Consider the following 27,860-nt stretch of genomic DNA (forward strand, 5'->3'; position numbering starts at 1 on the left):
TGTTCGGGCACCCCTTCACCGATATGCACTTGTACGCGGCGCCCCTGCCTTTCCTCTTCGCCCTCGACTCATCATCAGGACTTCCACCCCATAGATGTATACTCACAACGACCACACCGCGTACGTACCCCTTCCTATAACTATTACGCCCGCTCGCTCACCCCCGGCGGCGGTTGCGGGGGCTGCGGTTACACCGCAGGTCATTCTTGGGTTCACCACGGGACGCTCCCGTCTCTGACGGTTGATGCCTCGAGCGATTTGAGATTTTTGAATGCTCTCCGTCTCGTTACCGGATCCGAGGTTTTTTAAAGACGAGTACATATGATACGGATGTGTCTCGCACGCGATCACGAATATATAATTACAAATAAAAAAAAAAATAAAAAGATTATTATTAATAATAGAAAGAGAGAAAAGTTTACCTGTTTAGGAACATTTTCTTCAGATATATCCATGTTTTTTCTCTGATAAATAACCAATTGTTCACAATTTATAATTATTGATAACAATTTATTATCAATAACACTAATTTATTTTATTTGACATATAGGGTTATGTCGATTATTTCCCGCCACTACTTCGATGTCTTAACTCCAACTCAAGTTACTATGGCTACGGTCGGGAAGATGCTCTGGATACTTTGAAGCGTTTGATTAACCAATCAAGACAAGAGCAGTAAAAAAATTTCTTTAACTTGATTGGTCAATCAAACGCTTCAAAGCATCCAAAGCGTCTCCCCGACCGTAGTCTATATTTCCCTATATGCTTAGAACGAATCTTATTGGTGAATCATTTTGCTTCTTAGATTCACTCGCAGCCAATGAGAGAATGAATAGACGGATTAATATTATTTTTCCGCTTTTTATTAATAGAATAAATAATGATAATTATATACTAGAAACCTTCCTTGGTTAAAAAGAAACTAATATGTAAAAGATGATATCGAACTACGTTATAGTTATCGAGAATACGTCTGGTAAACAATCCGAGCTCGGTAAAACGCATACTCCCTCCGTCTTTTTGCCAACCGTAGGTTGGCAGCAGTCGGGAGTAAAAAATTATTACTATTAACAGAGAGCTGGCTTGATTTGATAAAAACGGAATAATAAATGTCATTTAAAATAAACTATACAATTTTGAACTCGTCGATTTGTATTCCAATTTGTTAAATTATATTAAAATCTATTTGATTTGATATGTACTGCAATAGATAAGTATTAAGCGAAGATTTAAAATAAAATAAAATAGCATATGTGTGTGTGTGTATATATATAATGATTTAGAAATAATTCTATGAATGATAAGATAACATGCAGAGTTCAATTTATCATAAATTTTTTGACAAGATAACAGAATTAAATTTCTCTTTTAATATATATATTATTGCTTGCAAAAATTGAAAAAATATGAAAAATATAATAACAATAAGATTATTAAAAAAGAGGAAAAGGTTTTTACATTCTTTTCTAGTAGCACAAATGTACAAAACGATATTGTTTTTCCGTCGATGAAACAAAATCCCAAAATGTCGAAAGAAATGATTGAGGCGATGACGTCGTCAGGTGGAACGTCGGTGCACGAAATTCGATGCGGTCGCAGCCTAAATTTGACCCTCGACAACGTCTACGACAGTCAGAGGTCGCATTTATTGAGTTTGATTCAAGAGCGCGCAAGTGCCAACGATTCGCGATCTTCGAATCTTTCGTACTCTCATCTCTCGTTTTTCGCTCGTCTGTCCAATCGACTATTCATCGTTCGCTATTTGCGTGCACGCAACACGCAGAGAAAAGAATTGTACTTTCTGGCGATGGATTGAAAGGGCAAATTCTTCGCGCTCGAATCACGCGTCGAAGATGTCTCCTTTCGATTTCGTTTCTTGGCGAGAAGATCGTCTTACGCGTCCGCTTTGGTTCGATTACGGCGTAGAAAACAGAGAACGACTGCGCGATAAGAATGTTGACGACGGAGTTTATTGGCAACGGGATAAGATGATTGATGACGTAATGTGAAATTTGTTGTTTTTTAACTTCAGCATCGTTTTATTTTCACACGCGTTTGAGATGAAATAAATTATGCTGATTTGAGAAAGAAATATAGTTGATTGCTAATTTATCAGGCATTTTTTTTACTCTTCTTGGAGAAACGAAGATTCAGTAACAGAAATTATGCGAATCATAAAAAAGTAGATTCAAAATATGAGAGGAAAAAAAAGAGGAATAATCGCGAATTTAACGATCACCGAATCATATGTATCACCAATGTCAAATCAATGTTTTCTTCATATGGAACGAGAAAGTTGAAAAGAAGGATTGAATGTGGAGAATATCGGGTCCGGGCAGCTCGAGAAACTATGTACGAACGACGCATTGCAGGGGGAAAACGATGGAACGGGAGAAAGCGAGATGGAGCGTGGAAGTGCGAGCGAGATCCGAAAAGAGAGCAAAGAGCATGACAAGAGCGAGGCTGTAGGGGCGCAGGGCTGCGACCCGACTGACCCTACCTCGATGCCCTGGCCGCCTTCGGAGCCCTCTCTAGCCCTACTCCGCGCACCCTTACCCTCACCCTTAGCCTCCGGGGGTGGATGGAAGGCGGGCCGGCCCATTTTTCGCGCCCCACTTGACTCCACGTCCTCATTGGCTGCCGCCCTCTCGCTCTGACCTCTCTTCCCTTGGCTGCTTCTGACACCGGCGGGGTGGACGGTCGCGTTCCTTCCACCTGGCTCCTTTTTCCAGAGAAGAAAAGCAGAAGAGACGGCCGCGAAGATCCGGATGAAATGTTAATCGCTCGTCTATAGATTCGTTGTTCGTCGTCTACCAACCGGCTAAATTTAACGGATTTTCACAAAGCAGTTTTATATGACGTGTGGAGGAAATAAAAATAGTTTTTTATCGAAATGAAACATATATAAGGAAAAATTAAATATTAAAGAATGAAAAAGCTGCCAAGAGAATTATATTAAAATTGTTATTCACATATTGCGACATTCATCAAGACGATCGAAGCAATAATCAACGGAAACAAGACGCAGATAAATTGAGTTGAAACGATAAGCGATAAAAATCTCAAGAAGTGTAAATATGTATGGCTAAAATGAGTCCAAGGTTGAATCTAATGAATCGAAATGCCCCTTCCCGATAACAAAGTTGTTCGACAGACGCTTAAAGACGGTGATGATGATTCGTGGTAGTGGTCGGTTTGATAAAAAGCGTAGTAATATGATCAGCAGGTTGAAGAATCTGGAGAGCTCGGTCCACGAGAGAGGAGATCACGAGGAGAGTGGTGAGATAGAGGGTAAAGGAGAGGACGAGAGAAACGCGATAAGGAGAACTGCGGATCGCTTGTTCGTCGAGTTCGCGTACAGGAAGAAAAAGAGAAACTTGAGGGGGTGAGGAAGGAAGGGTGAAAGAGAAGGAGAGTAGAGGACGAATAGACCGACCGTAGACGGATAGATAGATGGAGAGCGATGCGAGGCGTCGGTGCGGCGAGCGAGACGACCTCAAACGAAGGAGGGAGACTGGCTCATCGCGAGCGCGGGACTGAGAGAAGAAGGGAGAAACTGCGACTAGATCGAGGAGTCAAAGTGGGTATGGAACTACTCGGTCGGGCAACGCGTGCTGATCAACCAAGGTAGGGTAGACCCGTAGCCAATGAGAGGCCGACCGGGGCGAGCCCGGGACTCGATCCCACCTTCGGTAGTCATGGAAACTGGCGGAACCCGCGAGAAACCCTCGCGGGTTTGCGATGGTGGGAGAGCCAGGTCGGTGTCAGGGGTCGCCTTAGTCGGCAGTCGGTCTCTGGTCGGCCCCAAGAATAGTCGTATCGAGGCGGTAGTCGAGTATCACCTCTCTTCTTCTTCTTCTTCTCCTTCTCCTCCTACTACTACAGCACGGGCCGCCGCTCTGCTGCTCCTGCTGCCGTTGCTGCTGCCGTTGCTGCTGCCGCCGCCGCCGCTGTCGCCGCCGCCGCCGCCGCTGCTGCTGTTGTTGCTGCTGCCCGGCGCTGCGAGCGCGCGACAGAGGGACGACATCATCACGCACACCATCGCGCAACACGCATCCGCGAGAAGTACACGCGCACGCGAGCGAGCGGACGTACACACGAGATTCGCGCGCAAACGCAAGTGTCGCTAAAGGACATACACGTTATATCGATTACATACGCGCACGTACGTACGCACGCACGCATGCACGCATGCATGCATGCACGTGAACAAGAGTGATCTTCGGCGTATACTCTGATACGCGTCAGAGTGCGAAACATCAAGCGGTGCTCCAAAGGACGCGGCTGCTCCGAATTGTTGTGGGTCGTCCGGACCTATCTGTCTCTTTCTTTCATCTTCTCGAATGAATCGTGTGTCGTCGTCTTGATGCTCGAAGAATTGCTGGGATAGACCGATCAGTGTCGATGTGGATGTCGGTGTCTTTAACGCGAGACCTTTCGCCTCGGGAAATCGCGACGTGCACGTGGAAAAGTGAAGTGCCTCCGAGTGCATGGCCGAGTGTAACCGAAATTGTTACTGTTTGATGTTGTTGCAGCGTTCGCGATCGCCGTTTACGCGCGTTTACCAAAAGTTTTCCCGATTTGATGTATGATTGTTGCCGCGCCAACAATTTGTGAGCGATAACGGGATTGATTGGAGCTGCGAAGTCTTCGCTTAGAATATCTTTGAGGAAATCGAAAGATTGGACGCATCTTCGATCTCTATAGATTTTAGGAAACCATCTAATTGGAGATTTAAAGAATCAAGACGGAAGCAATCGAGAATACTACTTGGAAGAAGTAGTGCATTGAAGTAGAGTAACTTTGACATCTTCAAGTATCTACGTATAATTGCATCCGAACAATAATTGAAGAATGTTACGTCGATCTAGTCATGCTTCTCTGAAAGTATGATAGGTGTCGAACATCTCTCGTACGATTTATTTCGCGATGATGCGTGCCTATCTGCAGATATATTCAGGACAGGAAGAAGTGAATAAAGAGACGTAACTTATAAACGGCAGTTTCAGAATAATCAACGAATAAATTGTCCAGGACATTGACTGTACCAGGATTTCGCATCTTGCCGGATCGAGCTAAACCCAACTCGAGGAATTAACCGGACGATTCTGGTCGGAAGTGTCGAACCGACCCGGAAACAGCTGGCCCCGTCGTCGTCGGTCGCGGGTCACGGGCAGGAAACCGGCAGGGTGGTTCGAGGCGGGACGGTAGGCGCGGACGCCCTGGCGACTGCCGGGGTGGTTTACCCGGCCGCGACGGCGACGTTGTTCCCTGGCCGGGTGCCAGCCGGACACCACCACCCCGAGTTCACCACCACGTTGGAGCTGGGGTTCCCGGCGCGCGGCACCACCGCCTCGATGGCGTTGGTCGCGCCGCCGCCCTCCTGGGCCTCGCGGGACCCCGGGGCCGCCCTGGGTGCAGCCGGCGGCGGCGGCGGCGGCGGGCCCCTCCAGGTAGGCCCGCCGCCGCCGATGCCGTCCGCGCATCTTACACCTTCGGCCACACCGGAAGACATCACCTGCTTAGTGCCCGCCGGTTCGGTTCTGACCTCGAGGGACCCCCTGCCACCCAGCACCACCCCCGGTAGCCAGGCGAACAGCTCGCAGTCCGGCAGCTCGCAAACGGACAAATCGCCGAACATCGAGTGCGTAGTCTGCGGGGACAAGAGTAGCGGCAAACATTACGGACAATTTACCTGCGAAGGTGAGTGTCGCTTACGTATGGTGGTCTTGTCCAAGTTTGAGAAAGTGCGCAAAACTGTTGCGGGAATTGCCGAGCACGTTCTTAATATTTATATCGTTCGTGTGATAATAAGTGGATGCTTGTAGTCGATGAGTATAAAATTGAGCGAATTGCAGTGACATTTCACGCTTCGTGACGCGAGACAATAAGCGAATGAATTTTGTTTCAAACTCGTATGTGTTAAGAAAGATGTATAATGTCGGAAGATGAAAGTCTGTCATCACTTGATCGCGATAATATATGTAAAATAGTCTGAAATGAAACTGAAACTATGACAGTGACCTTTCATATAATTAATAAGCCGATTCTTCTCGTCGTTTAATATTGCCCTTTGATTCGATTCGCTTATAATCTCCTCCTTTTATCGATTGCACATTGTCTCGTTTAAGAAATTTTGATTGACTTTCGTCGATAATTTGAATCAACTCTGATTTAAAGAGCATAATTTTATATTTATTGTCTGCACATTATTTTTTGCTTGATATTTTAGATTATACTTTTTTTATTTAAAATAAAAATACAATTTTTGAATTTTTAAATTACATTTTTATTTTAAATATGCAAAAAAGCATAATCTAAAATATCAAGCAAAAAATAATGTACAGACGATAATTATAAAAGCGAATAAATTGACGTTTTATCCGTGATCGAGAGCGGAAATTAGACATCTCGTCGAAGAGATTCCACGACAGAGATTCCAAGATGAGCGACACGAACGGTAGCACGCGCGTTAAAACAACCGGACGAGAATAGGACAACCGTCGAAATCTCTACCGCCGAGATTCTCGCGACGTTTTTTTTTTTCCACGTGGAAGAGCGCGTGCACGCCCTTTCGGCGACTGTTCCCCTTACCGTGGATATTATAGGGCGCGCGAAGAGTATCCCTTTACCTGTGCCATCAATTTGTCACCGCGCGAGGCAGATCTCATTCGCATCAGAAAGCCCGACACCTATCTTAATGCCCGTTTACATTAATTTATTCAAGACATGCGTGAGAGGAGGGACGGAAGTAGAGAGAGAAAGAGAGAGGGAAAACGGCAAAACCTCGAGTTAACGAGAGAAAGAAAGAGACATACGTCGTGATAGAGGAAGGAAGGAACAAAGAAGGAGAGAGAAAAAGGAGAAGAGGAGTACATCGTGGCCATCGGGCGTGGAGAGTACGAAAAAACAAAGAGTCACCATTAATAACCCAGTGGGGTGTTCCCCGGAACGCTTACACGTCTGTTACGAGCCTAATAACGATGTAATAGGGCCGAGGAAATGAAGCGGGATGAACGAGGACGGACGCCGAAAGGGAGAAGCGGACGCGAGAGGGAAGGGTTTATCCCATTCTGGCGCCGATGATGACGGGGTTCGGTTCCGATGGAATGAGAAACAAATTGTTTTCACGGGCGGAAACAAATCCCAGCGGGTCGTCGGGAACGTGCGCGCGAGCGAGCGGCGAGTTATCGCGCGTATAAAGCGTAGCGGCTAATTATCCATCAGCCAGATGTATCGAGGATAACTAATTAGCCGGCCGCGCCGCGTGTTGTATCGCGCCGACGAATCTCGCGATCTGTCGATACACGGGAAACGACTCGGACGATCTCAACGTCGATTTGAATATTACACAACTCGCGATTTTCCTTTTTTTACACGGCCGAGTGTATAAGTTTTCCTTTGAGTTACCGACAAAGCTGCATATACAATCGTAATTAGAAAATAGAAGTGAATATTAAGTTGAGCCGAGCATAACATCACGATTCTATTCGTGCATATTTTGATGAAAATATATTCTACATCTCGTTGAAAATACTTGTTTACTCTTTAACAGCGACAATTTTTTTCCTCTCGCAAGTTAAAATTTGAATTAATATTTTATGAATATAAAAATTCTCTGTCTATTAAGAAACTTAATAGCTTTAAGGAAAAAAGCTAAAAAAAAAACCGCTAGGTCGATTTTTATTGAGATTATCATATAAGATCCTATTTGATATGTCTGAGAGATGTTTTTTATTATTAAGATAGTCTTGAAATCTGTTTGATGAATACTTCTGACTTTCGTGATTTCGACGCTTTCTTTCGTGTCGGCTCCTTTTGTATTTGCGACGGCGACCAGCTGGCCCCTGTGCACATCCGTCCGTTAAATCATTTATACGAAGGCGAAGGATCGAAGGTTCGAGACGAGAAGAGGGTAACGAAGAGAAATGTCGCGACTCGGCTCGGACAGACGGACGGACTCGGGTTAATCGAAATCTACAGCACCCTCGGAAATCAGGAGTTATATACCCTCCCGCGCTTCTGCCCTCTCTTCTCACCCTGAACCGCCTTCGCACGCCCTATTATCCCGAATTACGCCTTATTGATACCAGATTGCCAGCGGTAATTTATATCTCGCGGGTGATTTAGTGCACTTCGAGGGCCTTGATTAATGACACACGGCTATCTGCGGTTCCTCCTCCTTTTTGACCTTCTCGCACGCTTTCGACTTGCTATCGAAATCACAATAGGACGCGCGAAAATATTAATTGGAAAACTCGAGTGATAAACGTCGCGTAAAATAATTACATAAATTAAAAATCGAAATTGCGCGATATCGAGATTGCGTTGATACTTGCAATTTCGCATGATTTGTTGACGCTTTTGTTACAATTAGAGTTTTCGCTGATTATAAACTTATAAATATACATGAAATATAATTATTAATTTTATAATTATTAATGTACGAAAGAATTTTAATCTTCTTTTGAAAATTGAGATCATTATCTGCGAATCATATTAATAATTTACGTGAAATATATCATAAATTCTTTTCCCTTCTGCAACTGGAAAAATCTTCAAATTGTGTTGAGATAATCTAAGATTCATATATTATTCTTCACGCCTTAATCATTTTGATATAGATGAATTTTGAACAGTTATTCTCGTGTTTCGGACGATAATTAAACTCGATAATAAACGAGATAGATATGCTTTCTATTAAAATAAGGAATACGTAATTCTTCCCGCTCTCTCGGTGGTCGAAATTATTTTTATCGGGTGTTAAAACGGTACGTTCTGCTTTCGTGACCCCCGAGGGGCACCGTATCGCCCGTCGCCGACAAGTATAGCAACCGAGCGGGTACCTCATGCGAGCTCATAACATTCTTCCATTCACCGCACATTATCCCTCTCGCTGCGGAGTGGTTCCGCATTTCTGCGTTTAGCATTCATCGCTCGCTAGACGTTACCGCAGGATTGAGCTTATTTGCGGTAACCGACAGCAGGGATCAAGCTATTGAGAGCTCGTTAGGTTTACTATCGTCGGTGTATTGCCCTCGACGGAGACGAGACCATGCGTGGGATCTCGCACGTAACACGCGCGGAAATCATGGGATACTGAATCGCGCGAGAGAAGACGAGACGGATAGACAGATGGATAAATGGATTTGCTCGACGCTGAGTTCTGATCGATTCGGATAGATAGAAAAAATGTACTTTATACCGGGGGATCGGTCCCGAGATTGTTCGTAAAGTGCCTAGGAGTATTGGTACAAAATAACACGCGAACATCATCGCCGTTCCGTAATCTATACAATAAGCAGATGTAGAATAATGATGCGCGAGGTAGAGGCTGTGGAATCAATTGTAATAATTTTCATAAACTCTTTTAAAGTAGTTACTCTGTAATAAAGTAAGACGTAATATCATAAATTTATTTTTAATATATATATCGTTCTGCAACTATATATATATGTTAGGAATAAATTTATTAATACGTTTGACTTTATTATAATTGACATTTTTTTATCGTCAAGGATCTAATTCTCTGCCTTGTCTTTATTTTAAAATATTGTTACATTATATACAAAAAAATGGATTTTATTTACAGAAATAAGATTCTTTTATCTGCAAATTGTAGAATTATAATATTCTTTATTCTCGTAAATATATCCTCGTAATATTATATTTATGACATAACAATTTTTAAAATGCAGATATAAACATATATCTGAATTTAAAAGGCAAAGCAGACACGTGTGATCTATTTAGAGGCAAAAATATATGAAACCACATTTCCTCTGCTTTTTCCCTCACGCGCTATAACAGTATTAATTATTACACATACACACGTAGCATCTCGCATTATCGGGCAATACGCTCCACAATTTATGGAGCTATTCGGTATTTAGAAAAATCCTTAACTAACCGTTGCGGAGATGAGGGCGAAGCTGTCGGGCAATTAAAGCGTCGCTCGGCGTTACTGCAGCATGCGACCGCGATAATTGCTTCCGTGTACAATGTGTAAACCGTTTCCGGCGGCTCGCGCGCGGTTAAACCGCGCGTAATCTGTGCACGACGAATTTCACGAATTGCCCCGGCCACGTCGGCCAGATGTCGGTCGGCCACCATCGCGCTCGCTCGCTCCAAGTACGCGGAAATGCGGGGATTCACCATGATGCTGGTGCTGCAACCGACCGACCGACCGCGTCGCATCTCCCGAAGGGCTTGTTCTCGCTGCGCGAGTTAATTGACGGCTAGGTCTGTCGGAAGAACCGGCCGACTTCATTCGATAAACGAGTTTAGTCGCAGTACCGGCTATTAATCTGCGCACGCTTATAATAAATTGACCATATTTTTTATGAGGGAAATCATCTAAGAGCCTTCCACACGCGTTAAATAACTTTAAGATCGAAATAAATATTGATTTAAAATAAAAACTTAATTTATTGTTAGTATTTATTTTTTTTTCTAGTTTCTCATTTTTATTTTTATTTCATATATTTTAGAATTATTTATTGTTATCTGATAAACTATTATTATTAATAAAGATAATATTAATAAAGATAATAAAGATAATCTATTATTATTAATAAGCGTAAAGTTAAATTTATTATAGAAGTGTGAGAAACAGATTTCAAGCGTATTCTCTAATTAAAAGTCATTTATAGGTAATAATAAAAATATAATAAAAACTCTTATCAGAGATATATGATATGATATATTTGACAAAAGCTAAATAATAAAATAATTATTAAGAAATGAGTTCTTTAAGGATGTTTCTTAAGTGATTGTCTATTCGTACAATTATTCTGCAGTATAAGTATAGCATTATTATTATTCATCTTTTTATAAGAATGTTTGATGAAGAATTTGCGATATCTTACGCGACCCTACTTTTCGGTATTTACCCTTCATTATTATATAACGCTTTGAAATAAACGCGCTTGCCTGACTCTCGTATCCGCGTTGAATCGCCCCGAGGCCGAGTTACTGCCGTCGGTCGCGTGGCGGAAACTGTCGCCAAGATACGGCCAGATATCCTAATGAACCCGAGCTTCTCTAATTACTCGCCCTGCAATGCACCCGACGCGCTCCGCCGGAATTCCTCGAGCGAGACGATCGTCTTCGTGCATCCGTCGACCTCCTCGTGAACTCCAACGCGTCCTTCCAAAGGACTCCTCCAGTCTTTTACGAGATATTTTTTTTCTTTAGTATAGACAAAGTAAAGGAAATATTTTTTTTTAATTATGTAATAATGAATTTTTATTTTCTATTACATCATATATTACTTAATATGCGCAAGATTATAAAAAAAACCTATATAAGTTGTACAAGTGTGAGAAGCAGATTTCAAGAGCGTATTCTCTAATTAAAAGCCTCTCATAGGGCAATAATGCGAGAGATATAATAAAATAAAATTAGAAAGTTCTCACGAATGGGTTATCTCGCGCACCCTTCGCTTAAGCAACAAGCCTGTGTTTATTTAAAAGAGTCCGGATGATGGCGGGACGATAACAAGTGCTTACGGGAAATACGGGAAACATAGTGTAGCGATACCGCGACGGATTACACGCGATACGGTCGATGCGGAATCGTCACGGTGGAAACGAGGAGGAACGAGCCGAGCCGGGTTAAGAGTCGGGATCCTTAATTGAGCGCTCGAGTTACAACGGCGAGTCACTCTCTCCCCGGTGTACCAATTACAACCGCGGTAACGATATTTACCATTGTCAGGGCGAAGCGGGAGGCTCTCGCGCCTATCCGTAGCATTAGCGGTGCCGTAATAACACGGTTAATCCGGCGATAATTTCTGTACGGCGGTAATCTTAATTGCCCGGAACACCGCGAATTCTCTCCCTCGTCTCGTGTAGGAGACAACGTGCGCGCAGCTGTATGAGATACGTATCCTCGTCCTTCTTTTTTCCCTTCTCACCGTGAAATAGGGGTTAGATTGCATCCCGACAGAGATGATCGCGTCGGGATAAGACCCGTTCTACAATAAGTGTATTATTATAAGACCCGTTCTATAATAAGTCGTATGTCGGAGTCGGATGTCGTTTGTCGTACGTTGAATGTCGGATCCGAATACGACTTGTCATTCTACAATTGTGTCGCAAATCGCGGAACAAGTATTAGGATAATTTAAGTATCAAGCATTAATTTTTTTTTATATACTTTCGAATGAATGATCACGAAGAATTTTTTAAACTCACGAGAATGCAACAATTCGATTATTTGCACAATCTTCCAAAATCAAAGTTACGATTGCGACAGTTTTATGACACCTAAAATGCAAAGTATGCGCCCGACATCTGATTCCGACATGCGATTTATTTATTTAAAGATATAAAATAAAAAGGGAATAATAATAATCAACGAACTTTGTGGACGGTTAAAAAAACTAATAAGAATATTTAAAGCTTCACAAGAAAGACTTATCGTAAAACGGGTCTAAAGAAAGATGTTTCGGAAGGGATGGACAATATCGAGAAATTCATCCTCCTGAAAAATCATTGTTCATCCTTAAAATATCAAATTTAATATTTAAATTATAGTCTTTTATAAGAATCACTTTCTTGAAATAATTTCTCGCAAAAATTGGAGATATTTCTCTCATTCTCGACACGCGTGTTGTCAGTCTTGGCTCATTCCACGTAATCTGCCTCGAGACTCGTCTCGATCGACCGGACAAATTGACGATAACTCGCAGCCGTTTGACATCGCTTGACATCAAAATCAGCCCGTCGACGTAATAAAGTGATCGCCGACAATCAGGTCGATTATGCCAATGAACGACCAATGTGGAATGCGCGTGTACGATATATCGGCGGCGTGTTTCGCCGATTTCTTTCGGATCGTTAATGACGATTGTACGCGATCGATTGAGAGCGATCGAGTAATCGGCTACCGGCGCGACTTCTCGCGGAAGGCTCACTCGTTAAATGCACTTTTCGCAGCATCATGCTGATTGCGTAAGCGCCGTGTGCGTCGATCGGCACGCGTTACACCGGTTATGCGTTCCACAATGGGATAGCAGTCGAGATATTGCGAGTAACAGGTACGACGACGACGTCCAGAGTGAACAATTGAAAGACCATTGGAATGATAAAGCAATGATGTGTTGCAGAAATGCGTGTAACTATAAATGAGACGTGAATGCACTGGTAAATAATTGGAAGAGTGGAATTTTGCTGCTAAAGGAAAATTTTTTCTTTGCAATATTTGAAATATTGACGGAATAATCTTTTTTTAATTACTCAATTTTTCTTTTATGTTTTTGTGCATAGGAAAGATATTTGAAATAATAATTTTTGATAAAATTGATAAAAGCGCAAAACGTTACATTTGGAAAAATTTGATTGTTGAATTGTTACATCTTATAAATAATTTCATTAGTATATGAGAATTAAAAATTATTAATGCAAACGTCATTTGATGCATGTAAATGTAGGAAGAAAATCATTAGTTATTTTTACAGTTACTTTTATTACTTGCTATTACAATGAGAGTAATAATAGCAATAATATAATTTATGTAAATAAATTATATATGAATTATATATATAATCGAGGGTATAAAATCCTGTGGGTATAACGCATATATGTTAAATTTAATTTATTTGAATTTACGTTTGGAGAGTTATTTAATTACGTTATTTAATTAAGTTATTTAATTATAGCTTGATTTACTCCGATTTTAAAAAATCGTGAGGTGTCGCGGGAAAACGACGAGATATCGATCAATTGAACGGAAACAGGGATATTTAACTCGCACGAGCGAAATGCTCATGGTGGTCGGACGCGCGGCCGCTTTCGTGGATGATGGGAATGAGCTATAATTAAAGCGGTGGCCGGGTCATTACGCTGTACCAGCGATAAATTACGACTTTTACGAGGTTCGGAGAGCAAGGCCGCGCGCCAACGCGCTCGGAGAGGAATCTCACCGGTGCGAGCGTCACGGTATATTCGTCGTGGAATCGAAAATGACGAAGAGGTTCACGAGGGAGGAAAGGGGGAGAGGTGGAAAGAGAAGGCCCACCATGACGTCAAGTCGCGGAGGGACTCACGAAAAACGCACGCACGTTTACACGCTGTGAGGTATATAAATTACTAGTAGATGATCGTGATGTGCTCTCTCGGCGTCGAGATCATCCGACAAGGCGGGCTTCTTTCTTCTGCTTTCGCCCTTTCCCTTCCCCTCCTCTTCTCTTCTTCCCTGCGTGCAGCAGGACTAACGGGCACCCGTATGTAACCCTTTGAATGCCGAAAATACATACGAGACGTGACATCGGATAATCGATAAGACGAAGTGTCGGGACAACTCTCCGGACGCTCGCACGTCCCTGCGCGTAAATATTTTGATTAATGATCCCGCGAGGACCGTCTGGTCCGGTCTGGTCCGGGACCCAACGGCCCGATTCCAAAACCGGATACCCCTTCGCGTCCCCTTCGCGTCGGCGATCTTCCTTTCGCATCTTTCCCTTTATATTCCCGTCCTCGTCCTCGATTGACGATTATCGATTCCCTCTTTCTCTCTCACTCGCGCGTCCCTTGATCCGATCTTTCTCCTCAACGTGTTTTAAGGAGGCTTTCTTGGAAGGGTTACGTGGAGCATGCACACTAGCAAGACCCTGGGAAAGACCCCGGGCGTTGTCCTCGCGGTCGGAAAAACTGGTCGTCGGTCAACTGACCGTCGATGAATGCCGAACCCTTTGCCGGCACCTTCGACCGCGTTAAATGCCCCGTAGGATATTATCTTGCCTTGGCCCGAAACAACGCCCCGGACGCGACCGGAGGCGTTAACGCTTCGCGACCAGTTCGACTTGTTCGAAACGCGTGCGTCAGACTTTGGAGGGTCTTACCGGTCTCTAGTTCCGCAGAAGCGTCCTCGTAAAACGTCAGACATTCGGATCGCGCGCCAAGAGAGCCCCAAGTATACCTGCTGTAAATCAAACCGTCCGTTCATCGGCGATCTCGAACAATTCGAACGATACGCGGTGCGCCCTTCGGACAGATCCTCGGCTATCGCTATGAGATTAGGCGTTCCAGACGAACGAAGAGAGAGGGAGAGGGAGAGAGAGAGAGAGGTGAACATTAATCTGCCGATTACAGGAATCCGGGAACCTCCCATTCCAAGTAGCACGACTCATACAAGATTCTCTGTCTCTGGTTATTGCGCAATAGTCGTTCGGGTATTCGACCCTGCGTTTCCGCGAATATGAGTTCAACCCTCGGATTCTATCGATCGCCGACCTTGAAATTAAGATGATATTTAAGAATCGCATATTAAAGAATGATGATGAGTACTTATCAAATACTTCGTCCAATTCTATTTTTTCCGAAGATTGAAACTCGTTCGAGGCGACCTTGGAAGAGATTGGATCGACGTTAGATCGATCTTAAAATCTCTGGAATGCGTTTGATAGATCGATCATACTAGATACGTTGGATCTAATTAACTGAACGATAATTCGTAGATCAGAGACGCCGATTATTCACTTCTAAAATCAACTATTGAGTCTTCGTTAGATTTGTGTTAGGCTAACATTTTTTATATTTTAAGGAAAAATTTTGGAATATGTACTTATCAAAATATCCGTTTTAATGTGTAATTTTTTATATAATTATACAACTTTTTATATTTTATATATTTATAAAAGTTTATATAATTTTTGTCATGCATACGTAAAATTAAATTAATATAGCGGTATTTTTTTAACAAACATGATACATAAACGATTATTCAGATTATAATATTAATATTAGATTGCATAAAGCATCTTTTTAGCTCTACATTAATCCGCCTTCCCACTACATAATTAAATTTTCTAAAAATATATAAATATTGATAAAGGCAACTCGCATAAGATCTTTTTAATGTTTAGGAAGATGCATTCAGGATAGGCCCGGGTCCAATTCGTACATTCTCCTTCCATGTGGCGGCGAAACATTGTTTCACACGCTACCCACGTTGCACCCTGTCATTATATCCAAGCCACGAACCACCCCCTTATTTTCGAGAACATCGACTTTAGGCACACCTGCATGTTTCTGCATTTTCACGATTTTGGTGGATGCAATTGAACATTTTTTAGCCGCGATACACCGCTTTCGCGACCTTGAGTGCGTTCGACCTTGTATCCCGCAAGAACCAGGGGAATATTCGATGTCGTCTGTTCCCAGAGGATACACACATACAGCTAATTATATTTATTATTATTTATTCTTGAGGTAAAAGAGCGGGAATCAGAGCATTGGAGGCATTGGAGTGTCAATGTGAACGCAAATCATGACACGGTGAAAATCGCGATTAAAACGAGCAACTGACATTTAATTGTTTCTTACAAACATGATTTTTTTACTATTAATTAAATTAAGTTCTCGTTTAATTAAATATAATATTATTTTGTTTGCTTGTCAGACGAAGGAAAGAAAGAAGGGATTATAATAATTTTATTTTTTTAATTTCATTATAAAATTATATATAAATTTAATACAATAAAAAGGAGAAAATGAAAAGATTTTTTACGATATAATTTTATAATTTAAAATGTATTAAAATTAAATTATTACATATTTTGTATTGGCTTTATATTTTCTTTGAGATTAAGATTAATTATTATACATTTGTAACAGTTTAAAAAATACAGAAAATTAATATAAAATTTAATATGAAATGTTGATATATCAAAATTAAGTAAGTTTTCCCATAATACTTTGTGGGACATTCGCATTTCGGACAATACGTCGAGACGTGACAAGCAAATTCCACGTGCATATATATATATGACCGTCGCGAACATTACTTAAGAATGTCCATGTGCTTTTGATTATAGTAATTACGCGCGGCGTGGGTAAACTGGTGTTTAAGACAGGGATATTATTTGTCGCGGAGTGAAGTCCACTCTCTATACGAGTCACGTTACACCTCTGAGAGCACGGCGATCGTAGAAAGCGTATTATATGCGTTTCGGCTTTTTTCTTCTTTACTTAACTCACATTCGAATAAACTCCCCCTCGCCCATCCTTGCGCACTAGCGAATTACAGACTCAATCTGTTTCGGCATAATTACACGAACAATGACGAATATAACGAACGCGGAATAAAATGAGCAAGAACGCATTTCCAGAAGCGATTAAGAATAATTGTCTCATGGAAATCTGCCAGGAATCTGACTCGATGTCACGAATAGCCCGATAAAATGCAGTTTCAAGATGCATCGGGAAAAAATTCGAGTTATTTTATTCTTTCGTTGTCTATTATATATAATAGACTGTACATTTTACAATATTCGATCCTGCGAGGTTTTTTAATCCAATCTCATTTAACGACACTGTTTTTGTGATCGCCGAATTTTACTTCGAGTGAAAGCGAAAATCGTTTCTCATTTAGCAAAAAAAGCTCCTGTATTTTTTAATTTCTTACGTAAAATAATATCCAGGATTCTAATAGAACTTTTCTATGATTTTAAGAAAAAATATATGTAAAGATATCAAGATTTTTCATTCTAAAAGTATACTTTTTTATTTAAGAGCCAGTAACAAGTATTTAAAATGATAAAAGTTTTTACTCCATTTTTATGATTTATTCATAAAATATGACACAAAATATGACATCGTATTTTTATACGTACGATGCATGTATACATAATGAAGTATTAAGAAAGTATGTTAATCTTCTCTCCTTTCTTGAATTCGGCATTTGCAAATACGCCGAAAGTTTCGCTGTTCTCTTCAGGGTGGAATTTGATTCCGGTTGCGCTGTCTGAGATACAACCGCGAGAGGCTTCCTCTCTTCTTCGGGGTCTCTCGCTCTCTTGCGCCTTAAGCGAGTCTTACGCTTACTTACGGACTTAGGACTTACGCTAGAACGACGCGCGGAAGGAAGAAGCCAGAAAGACGTCTCGAAAGACCCCGCGGGCTAATCGTTCTAACGAGATCATGCTATATTATTCCGACTTTGCTAATCTTTATTAATCTCGTTTCTACCTGGGGAAGTGCGTCGCGTTTCCGCGGCGAATGTTTCGCGGAAATAAGCGGTGAGCGTCTTCGGAATAGGCCTCCGGCTTGTTTCGATTGATGTGATTATTACGATGATTTTTATAACGATAATTTTAACGATAAAAAATTATAAAAAATTTATTAATATAATATGTGTGTTAAATGTGTCTGAAATAAATTTTATAAGGTATTTAAAAAGATTCAATCATTTTTGATTATACATTTACTGAGACTAACATTTACTGAGACTAATTATTAGCGATTAAAACGTACAAAAAATTATATCGAAATTTATGCAGATGACTTTGACATCTAGACGGTTCTACCCAGATATTTTATAATCATGCAAGTATAAATAAGGACACGTCGCACATAGTACGATTATCTCGGCTATGGGGCGTTACGTATGGTGAAACGTACCGGTATGATATTCGCTCCGCGATCGAGGTAACGTTGTGGAACACAAGGCGAGCCTGAATCACGGCGCGACGTGCCGTTTGATCTCGCTAAGACGCCCGCTAAACACCATTTTACACCGACAGCATATCACGAGAGTCGGACTTTCTAATCGGTAACTACGCGCGCTGCTCGATATCGTGGAACAACGTTTCATCTCCCTAGAAGAGCATCTCGACATGTATTTTCGATCGTTACGATCTCGAGGATGTAGGGCATAGGTAAAAGCGGCAATGGAGAACGTGCGAATAAATATATTTGTGAATGAAACTTTTTATTTCTACATTGCTATCTCTCTGAAGAAAGAAAGAAAGAGGGAGGAACAGCAAAAAAGAGCAAATAAAATTTACTTTTTAAAAGCGAGACATTTTTTCTCAACTAAAAATTGAATAAAAGTAAATTCGAAAAAAAGCTGAAAAAATATCATCTAATTTTATAAATATATTTTAAACAAAAATTCAAAGTAAAAATATTACAACATAGTTATTGAAATTTTAAGATATTGAAAATTTTATAAACATTATAATTATTATAATAATTATTATTATAATTATTATATTATAATTACACTATTTATAATATTTATCTATTTTATAATTGGAGAGATTATTTGTGAGAAATAAGTTTGCAGGGAAAAAGAGATAGACGACAAGTTATATTTATTTCCTCTTGCCCGGCGACGATGCAATGTTCCGTATATCGGATAGGCTCCGGTCTGTTTCTAAGAGCATGCACCGCACGCTCTTAAGCAGCGCAAGGTCTTACATCGCCAGGACGTCGGACACGGCACCGCGTGCGTACGTGTGTACGCGCCGGGCATAGAATTACTAAGGCGCGACTTACCTGGACGCATCCTCTGTGACCAATTATCCCGCTAACGAACCCCACGCGCTTGCACACCGCCGCCGGCCGGGCTAATTAATTATAACAATGTCGTTAATTTTACGCGACCGAGTCGAAATGTTACTGACCGAATCGCGCGCCAGCTCTTTTCCTAGAGTAACTCCCATCGATCGTTCGCTGTTAAAAATCCGAGCGTCGTAAAAGATTGAAGGAATTCGGAATAAAACGAGAATGATGCATCTTAATGAATTATTAATTTAGAATATCGTTGAATAATTCAGTATTTCTCTTCTTTTTTTTTGGCAATTATAAATATTAAATTTGTCGTAAATTTATTTTTTTACCATTAACACTCTTCGCTTAAATTAAGATTGCATATTTTTGAATGCTTGAACTAGTAATGAGGAAGGAGAGGAGAAGAGAAGAGATATCTTACAAGAATCTCACTAAATAAGACATTCAATAAGCATATTCGATGACTTTATTTAATATTATAAATATTAATAACAAGTTTATTATCTTATATAAATATTAATAACAATTATTATCATATAAACTTGTTATTAATATTATAATTGTTATATTAATAACAATTATAGTATTAATAACAAGTTTATTATCTTATATAAATATTAATAACAATTATTTAGTATCATTTTTTCCCTTTTATTTCAAAAAGATATAATTCTTTTCTACGTGACACAAAAATATATATATTTTCACTTGTGATTTACTCTACTTTTAATTAAATTTTAGAAAACTTCTTAAAATATCTCACGCATAATAATGTCTTTTTAACTTTCGACAACATTCAACATTCGTTAATTCGCTCTATCATCTTCTATTTTCCAAGGACAAATAATTAAGAATGTAGCATGCGAAACGAGATCGTAATGAAGGGAAGCTCGTGATGCAGCAGTTATAATGTAGAAGAGCGTGGTCCGCAATCGTTATCCCTTGGCCTTAATACCACCTCTTGCATATCTTCTTGTCGGTCTTATTATTATAATTACTGTCATTATTCGCCACAAAGTCGCTCGTACCGAACGTCGTGACTCACATCTCGTCGCAAGCATCGCCAACGAGGATCGCTCGCGATCGATCCCGAGCTGCGCTTTCGTATCGGCGCGATTAACGCCTCATCCTGTATAAAAAGATAATCGCGAAATGAAGTGGAACACATCACATCACACTACACCAACATACACATGGAGTCTTTATCCAATTGACGTTTCGTTCAATCATTATTTCTATTTACTAAAGCTCGATCAAAACGCAACACAATTTTTTTTCTAAAATTATACGATACACATTTCTTGAAAAAAATCCTGTATTTCAATTGGTATGTCTAATTGAAGAGCAACTATGAAGAAAATGCGAAAATAACTCATTACTTTGCCGTAATACTCGGCATGAAATAATAACGAATCATTTCCGCGCATATTTTCACTTTTTTTAATTTTTTTTTTATTTTTTGATGTAACACGTTTTAATACGTAAGGTTACATAATCTGTTAGAAACCGGTACGGGCAGCAAAATAGAGCACATTTTATAGAGCGATTTTATGGCAATAATAGATATATCAAAACGATAATATTTGTAAATGTACATTATTTATAAAAGTTACGCATTATATATTCTGTCTTTTGTATGTAAATTTAAATGCAATACTTTTTTATGAAATTTTTTATTTATAGCAACTTCTATAGTATAAACTATTATAATTTTATTTATATTAAGCTTCTTGAATTATAACCTTAAATATCTAAAAATATATTATTGTATGCACATATATTGTATACACACTTTTTTCTTATGAAAATTATGTTTTTTTATTAGAAACTTTTTAAAGTAATTAGAATTAACAATTTTTAGTAAATTTTTTAAGAATTTAATTTAAATATAAAAATTTAGATATAATATTAGTGAAAAAGATTGTTTATTACATGGCAACGTAAGGTATCATGCTATATTTGTGATTTAAGCAATAGATTTTTAACAAAATTTATATTCTTACTGTTTCCGTCGTATCGGCAAATTAAAACTCATCGCATCCACAATGTTCAAAGTCTACAAGTGCCAAAGTACTCTGTCAAGTCACGATATCGCGACAATGTAATTATGAGTCACAATCAGTCAATTCTCTTCAGCATAATCGCGTATCACGTTCGACTCATCTCATCGCGAATGACTCCACATTATCTTGCCGTGCAATTTTCCCGGAAAAATCGTGAATTTTCGTGTGACTCATCGCCCGCAAACGATGGATCTTTAATTAAATCGCTTAGGAGACCATCAATGATGATTTTCTGAAACGTTGACGTTTTCGAGATTATTAAGCGACACCGTGTACGAATAATGACAAGCGGAAATGCTCGTTGCAAGAAAGACGTGCGCGAAACACTTGTGGTTTGTTGGCACAACCATAATGCCCGCTTCGCACGACTGTGATTAGGAAGATAGAGATCTTTTTCGGAAATTGCAGCTTTATTAAACCCTCGCGAAATTTAACGTGTGAACAACCTTCCGTATCTAATATTCATTAGCTTAAGTGAAATAATTATACAAGATTAAAGCAAAATATTTAAAGTAAAAATTAGAGGAAAATCAACACGTATTATTTTATTGAAACATTTTTCTTTCCAAGAAATGTATGATAACGTCTTTTTCTCTCTCTTTTAGCGAAAGAGATTATTAAAGGTAAACTAGAAATTTTAGTATTGGTTTAATTTGGATTTTTATAAATGCTTTAAACATTACAAGGTACCAATGTACCTTGCAATGTATAAGTTGAAATAAATATCGTCGTTTATTTAAAGAGAAGATGAGAAGAAACTAGGGGAGGGACTTAATATTCTCTCATCACTCTCTTTCTACGTGTTTCACTACATTCCATTCTCAGATTCTCTTTTCTGACTCTCGCGCACATTCTTGGATCCTTTTTACTCGCCTCTTCGCGAGCATAGTTATTTTCTCGCGATCCTCTCATATGAGTCGCTTCCTTCTTATTGAGACTGCAACATCGAGAGCTGTCTAGCATATTTTATCAAGTGATATTTCATTCTTTTATTTTATTACATTATATTCTAATCTTAAGAAAGATCAACTTTCTGAGGAATAATATTTATCGAGCTTCCTGTATAGATAAAATTTGAAAAGGACTCGAGTTTAATTTGACTCGAAGAATAATATAATTATAATGTCTTGAAAAGAGTAAAAAGTTAAAGAGCTGATAAATAAAAAGGAAAAATCAACTAAAGGAGATAATATTTATTTATTTTGCTACTGCCACCTTTCTTACAAATATAAAAAAATTTTTATACATATTATAATGATTCGCTTAATATTAAATTATATACAAATATATGTTGATTTAATCTATTTGTTGTCTCATTTACATCCGAGTTTTCGCAATTTTCTTTGCATCTAAATAATTAATAAAAATAAAATATTCATCGATACTTTTACTGATTTTCTCTAAAGGTTTTTATGCACTTTGAGGATAGTGTTATCGATGCATATTACGATGAAGTATGAATCGATCGATTGCTGTGAATTCGCAGATCAATAAAGAGGACGTCGCGTCGATTTTGCGACGTAATTATCGCCACGACTATGAGTAACGCAACCTATTAAAATTAAATCAACTTCTCATTAGGCACGACAGTAAGCCAATCAAGCCTTCGGTGACCCTCCAGGCGACGTCTTTTTTGCAGGATAAGCAACAGTACTGTTTTCGTAACGTTAATATAGAACGGTGAACGCTTACTCTTTCGTCACAAGTGAGACCTTAATTAAGGGAATTGATCGAATATTTCGACAATTTTAAATACTGCCTTATAATCATCAATACCCTCTATTTTCCCCAAAAGTGCTCCATAAGGTTTCTGTTACAAAAAAAGTTACAGCTGTTGAAAATCGATTATCTAGAATTAAATCGCGTAAAAAAGTTAAATTATGTTAAATTGTATGTCGGCGCAAAATTGCATATGCGATGCTCCAGAGATAAACACTGCAATATATAACACATGTTATATAACAATATTCCGAGATATATGACATACTATATATACTATATAAAGCATCCTTAAAATTTCATATTTTTCACCGTGCATTTTAAATAAGCCTAAAAGGGCAATTTCTACCTTAAGCTCTCCAAGTACTTTAATCCGCAATTGAGAAAGATACCATATGACATTCGTCTAACTGAATGGATTAAGGTTCTTTCATCGATGCTCGTGCGAATAGTGAGGATTTGTCCCTCCAAGAGTTGGCACTCGGAACGCGTCGTGTCGACCACGAAGGACTAGTCCGAGCAATGAAAATTCAACGACGCAAGCAATTTGAGCTCGCGGCGAGCGTGCAAGCTGCAATCTGAAAGTATAAACGGTAGTTGTGTGTGCTCCGCGAGAGCTTACTTTCTCTCTTTCTCTCTCTCTCTTCCTTTCTGTCTCTTCATCTCCGTTGTATTCGCTCAGTGTTTCTTGCTCTTTCTCTCGCGCTACCACAGAGCTCACATGTACTGCGTGGTTGGCTCGCACAGAGTAATCGCGTAATTTGCGTGTAACGATGCAATTTGTAGTTATGGCGACCCGGCTCTCCTTCTGTCTTTTTTCTTCCCCCGCTCCTTCTTGACCTTCTTGGTCGTTTTTTGCCGATACCGGCGACATCGACGTCGGCAACGACAGGGATAACGGCAGCGATAACGTCGAAGGATCTTAAGGACTTGAAGACTTGTAGATTTTTAACATGGATCGGTTTCCATTTCTCTTTGGCGAGTTTATTTTTTTATTCTTATTTGCGGAAAAAAAGAAAAATTTAAAATTGTAATGATTGTGATAATGGGATGTCAATAATAATTTATTTTTTTTTTATTACATTCATAATTTTGTAGGCTACATATTAAATGTTAAGAAATATTTTATAAGTAAATTATATATAGACATTATATTAAATTTTTAATTCTATTTAATGTAATTTCAAGTATATCCACATGTATTACAATTTTTATCGTGACATTTCTTTGATTATATTTTTGTATTTAACGCCTAGTTATACACTGAGAAAAAATCTGGTTACATTAATTAGAATTTTGATAGATTCAACCAGTATGTCTGTTGGAAAATGGACGAACCAGAATTCTTGTAGGAATTACCAGATGAATATGATTAATTTCTTCCTGTTAAATTTACCAAATTTTCTCGTTAATAATACTAAACTCACCAGCACCAAGTCGTCTAAAATTTTTTCCATCTAATTTCAAAAGTCTGTTTAATATTCTGAATTCCAACAAGATTATTGGATAAATTCAATCCAGATTATTGAATAAATTATTTTAAATTCAGTTTGTTAGAAATTAAACTGATAAACAGTGATGCAAGAAGAGAATGCAGCTCAAACACACACAATCAGAAAGCCAGCGTGCTCTTTCTGGCACTACTGCTCGTAAGAGAAAAAAACATACTTTGGATTTAATGTTAATACTAGTTCTTTATATGCATTTCATACACTAAGAAAAATTGTTTCATTGTACCAACAAGACGTATATGATTGAAGGCATTTTGGTTAAATCAAACAAGAATTTCTAGTTATCATGATAAAACTCGATTTTTTATAACTAGAACGTTTAATAGATTTTACTATAAGGATTTGGTTAGTATTTTCTGGTTGAATCTATAAAATTTCTTGTTACATTAGCTTCTTTGCTTGCCTCTAGGCGGCGAGCCACTCTTAACTTAACTCGTATTCAATATTTGCCATGAAATGTATATAAAGAACTAGTATTAACATTAAATCCAAGGTATATTTTTTTTCTCTTACGAGCAGTAGTGCCAGAAAGAGGGCGCTAGCTATTTGATTGTGTGTGTTTGAGCTGCATCCTCTTCTTGCATCACTGTTTTATCAGTTTAATTTCTAACAAACTGAATTTAAAATAATTTATTCAATAATCTGGATTGAATTTATCGAATAATCTTGTTGGAATTCAGAATATTAAACAGACTTTTGAAATTAGATGGAAACAATTTTAGACGACTTGGTGCTGGTGAGTTTAGTATTATTAACAAGAAAATTTGGTAAATTTAACAGGAAGAAATTAATCAGAATCATTTAGTAATTCCTACAAGAATTCTGTTTCGTCCATTTTCCAACAGACATACTGGTTGAATCTACCAGAATTCTAATTAATGCAACCAGATTTTTTTCTCAGTGCACTGAGAAAAATTGTTTGATTGTACCAACAAGACGTATATGATTGAAGGCATTTTGGTTAAATCAAACAAGAATTTCTAGTTATCATGATAAGACTCGATTTTTTATAACTAGAACGTTTAATAGATTTTACTATAAGGATTTCGTTAGTATTTTCTGATTGAATCTATAAAATTTCTTATTACATTAACTTCTTTACTTGCCTCTAGGCGGCGAGCCACTCTTAACTTAACTCGTATTCAATATTTGCCATGAAATGTATATAAAGAACTAGTATTAACATTAAATTCAAGGTATATTTTTTTTCTCTTACGAGCAGTAGTGCCAGAAAGAGGGCGCTAGCTATCTGATTGTGTGTGTTTGAGCTGCATCCTCTTCTTGCATCACTGTTTTATCAGTTTAATTTCTAACAAACTGAATTTAAAATAATTTATTCAATAATCTGGATTGAATTTATCCAATAATCTTGTTGGAATTCAGAATATTAAACAGACTTTTGAAATTAAATGGAAAAAATTTTAGACGACTTGGTGCTGGTGAGTTTAGTATTATTAACGAGAAAATTTGGTAAATTTAACAGGAAGAAATTAATCAGAATCATCTAGTAATTCCTACAAGAATTCTGGTTCGTCCATTTTCCAACAGACATACTGGTTGAATCTACCAGAATTCTAATTAATACAACCAGATTTTTTTCTCAGTGTAGCAAATATTGAACACGAGTTAAGTTAAGAGTGGCTCGTCGCCTAGCGGCAAGCAAAGAAGTTACTGCAACAAGAAATTTTATAGATTCAACTAGAAAATACTAACCAAATCCTTATAGTAAAGTCTATTAAACGTTCTGGTTATAAAAAGTCGAGTCTTATCATGATAGCTAGAAATTCTGTTTGATTTAATCAAAATGCCTTCAATCACATACGTCTTGTTGGTACAATCAAACGATTTTTTTCAGTGTATACATAATCATGAGAATTATTAAGATAATTGGTAAAAAATCTATATTTTAATAAAACTTCTTAATTTCGACATATTCATAGTTATAATAATAAAGGATAATTATGAATAAAGGGTAATAATTTCATCTCGATGTAACACATCAAAAGACACTTTCAATAGTTCATTCCCGGATCACGCCACGACTCACGCTTTTCTTACGTTGTTACCGATATCACATCCTCTATCTTGACGGCAAGATAGAGGATGCCTTCTCAGGATCTTGCGCGCGAGAGAACGAGAGCGTCAAATATAGTGAGCTCGCGAATGACTTACAGATCGCGCGAGCGAAGCCACCTCTTTATCTCGATTCGAAAGTTCGTGCGCAGCGGGCGTCCTGTTACGATATAAATTGCCGACTTAGCTACGGTAACTACTTATCTGTGTGTACACGTCGTGCCATCGATCGTGATAGTCGACTTCGGGCTACACCTAAGGCCGAGCCTCTCTCGCGAGGTGGTACACGTAATCCTTATGAAGTACGCCCGCGATTCTTTACACCGCATCGCCGTAATTTCACCCCGCGTGGATTTTATCGCCATCCACTGAAATAATTTCAAGTGAAACTGCGATAAAGGAACTGCCAAGTGTATACCTAATAACTCTATAGTGTCGTAATTATTAACATTTAAGAGCAATGTCATTAGTTAAATTATGAGAAAGAGAGAGAGAGAGAGAGAGAGAGAGAGAAAGAGAGACAGGGATTATATATTGTATATGTCGAGAAGAGAGAGAGCAAGTTTCGGAATTTTGTCGGCAACAAGATAAAATACACGAAATTATTGTTTTGATATAATTAATTACAGTATCTCCTCTATTTTTTACTTTATATACTCTGAAAGAATTAGCGTTTTAAATTAGCTTTTCAAAACTCTGGAAGCATTTCGTAACGTTCCTTTGTGCCTTTAACGCAAGATTTTGATCAAACCTCGAAATTCGCTTTTCACTATCTCACTTCTATACGTTTATTATCACTCTTATTAAGGTAAACCTGTTAATTTAAGCACTTCCTGTAGAAATACCTTCGATTTTAGAGTTGCCACGCACGCAGGTGCGCGCGCGCTCGCGTACTTTATCCGGCGCGGGGTCCGTTTTAATTAAAACCAACGCGCGCAGCCCGATCACCTTTTAACCCCGGTATCGTGCGCACGCCGCCCGGCGTTGGTCTGCCTCACGTGCGTGTCCCACGTGCTTTTACGACATGGAATTATTACTCGCTGTTTATTAAATTGAATTGTGTCGCACCACGTCATCACCCCTGGCCCTTTATCGGACCTCCTCTCCCCCTTCGCCCATTACCCACCACTCCATTACCACTCGCAATTAAGCTAACCACTCATTAAGAAGCTACGAGCACGATGGTTCGCCAATCA

General features: G+C 39.0%; 1 protein-coding gene across 7 annotated transcripts in view; it reads left to right on the plus strand.

Moving 5' to 3' along the window:
• The window catches only part of Svp (COUP transcription factor 2), a 315,105-nt gene that overhangs the window by 180,981 nt on the left and 106,264 nt on the right, over nt 1-27,860 (plus strand). The window contains exon 1 of one of the 7 annotated variants that reach the window (XM_083105912.1): nt 3,158-5,703. The exons of 5 other annotated variants lie outside the window; for them this stretch is intronic. In XM_083105912.1, coding sequence (XP_082962038.1) covers nt 5,358-5,703 — 346 coding nt within the window. In that variant the 5' untranslated portion in view covers nt 3,158-5,357. Of the gene's footprint in view, nt 1-3,157; nt 5,704-27,860 lie in introns of those variants that run through there. One more of the 7 variants, XM_083105978.1, reaches the window with a different exon arrangement.

Source organism: Camponotus vicinus, unplaced genomic scaffold (genome assembly GCF_025532165.1).
Source record: "Camponotus vicinus isolate PSW18456_S1 unplaced genomic scaffold, iyCamVici1.0 SCAF_1, whole genome shotgun sequence".
In the NCBI taxonomy this organism is placed as follows: Eukaryota; Metazoa; Arthropoda; class Insecta; order Hymenoptera; family Formicidae; genus Camponotus; species Camponotus vicinus.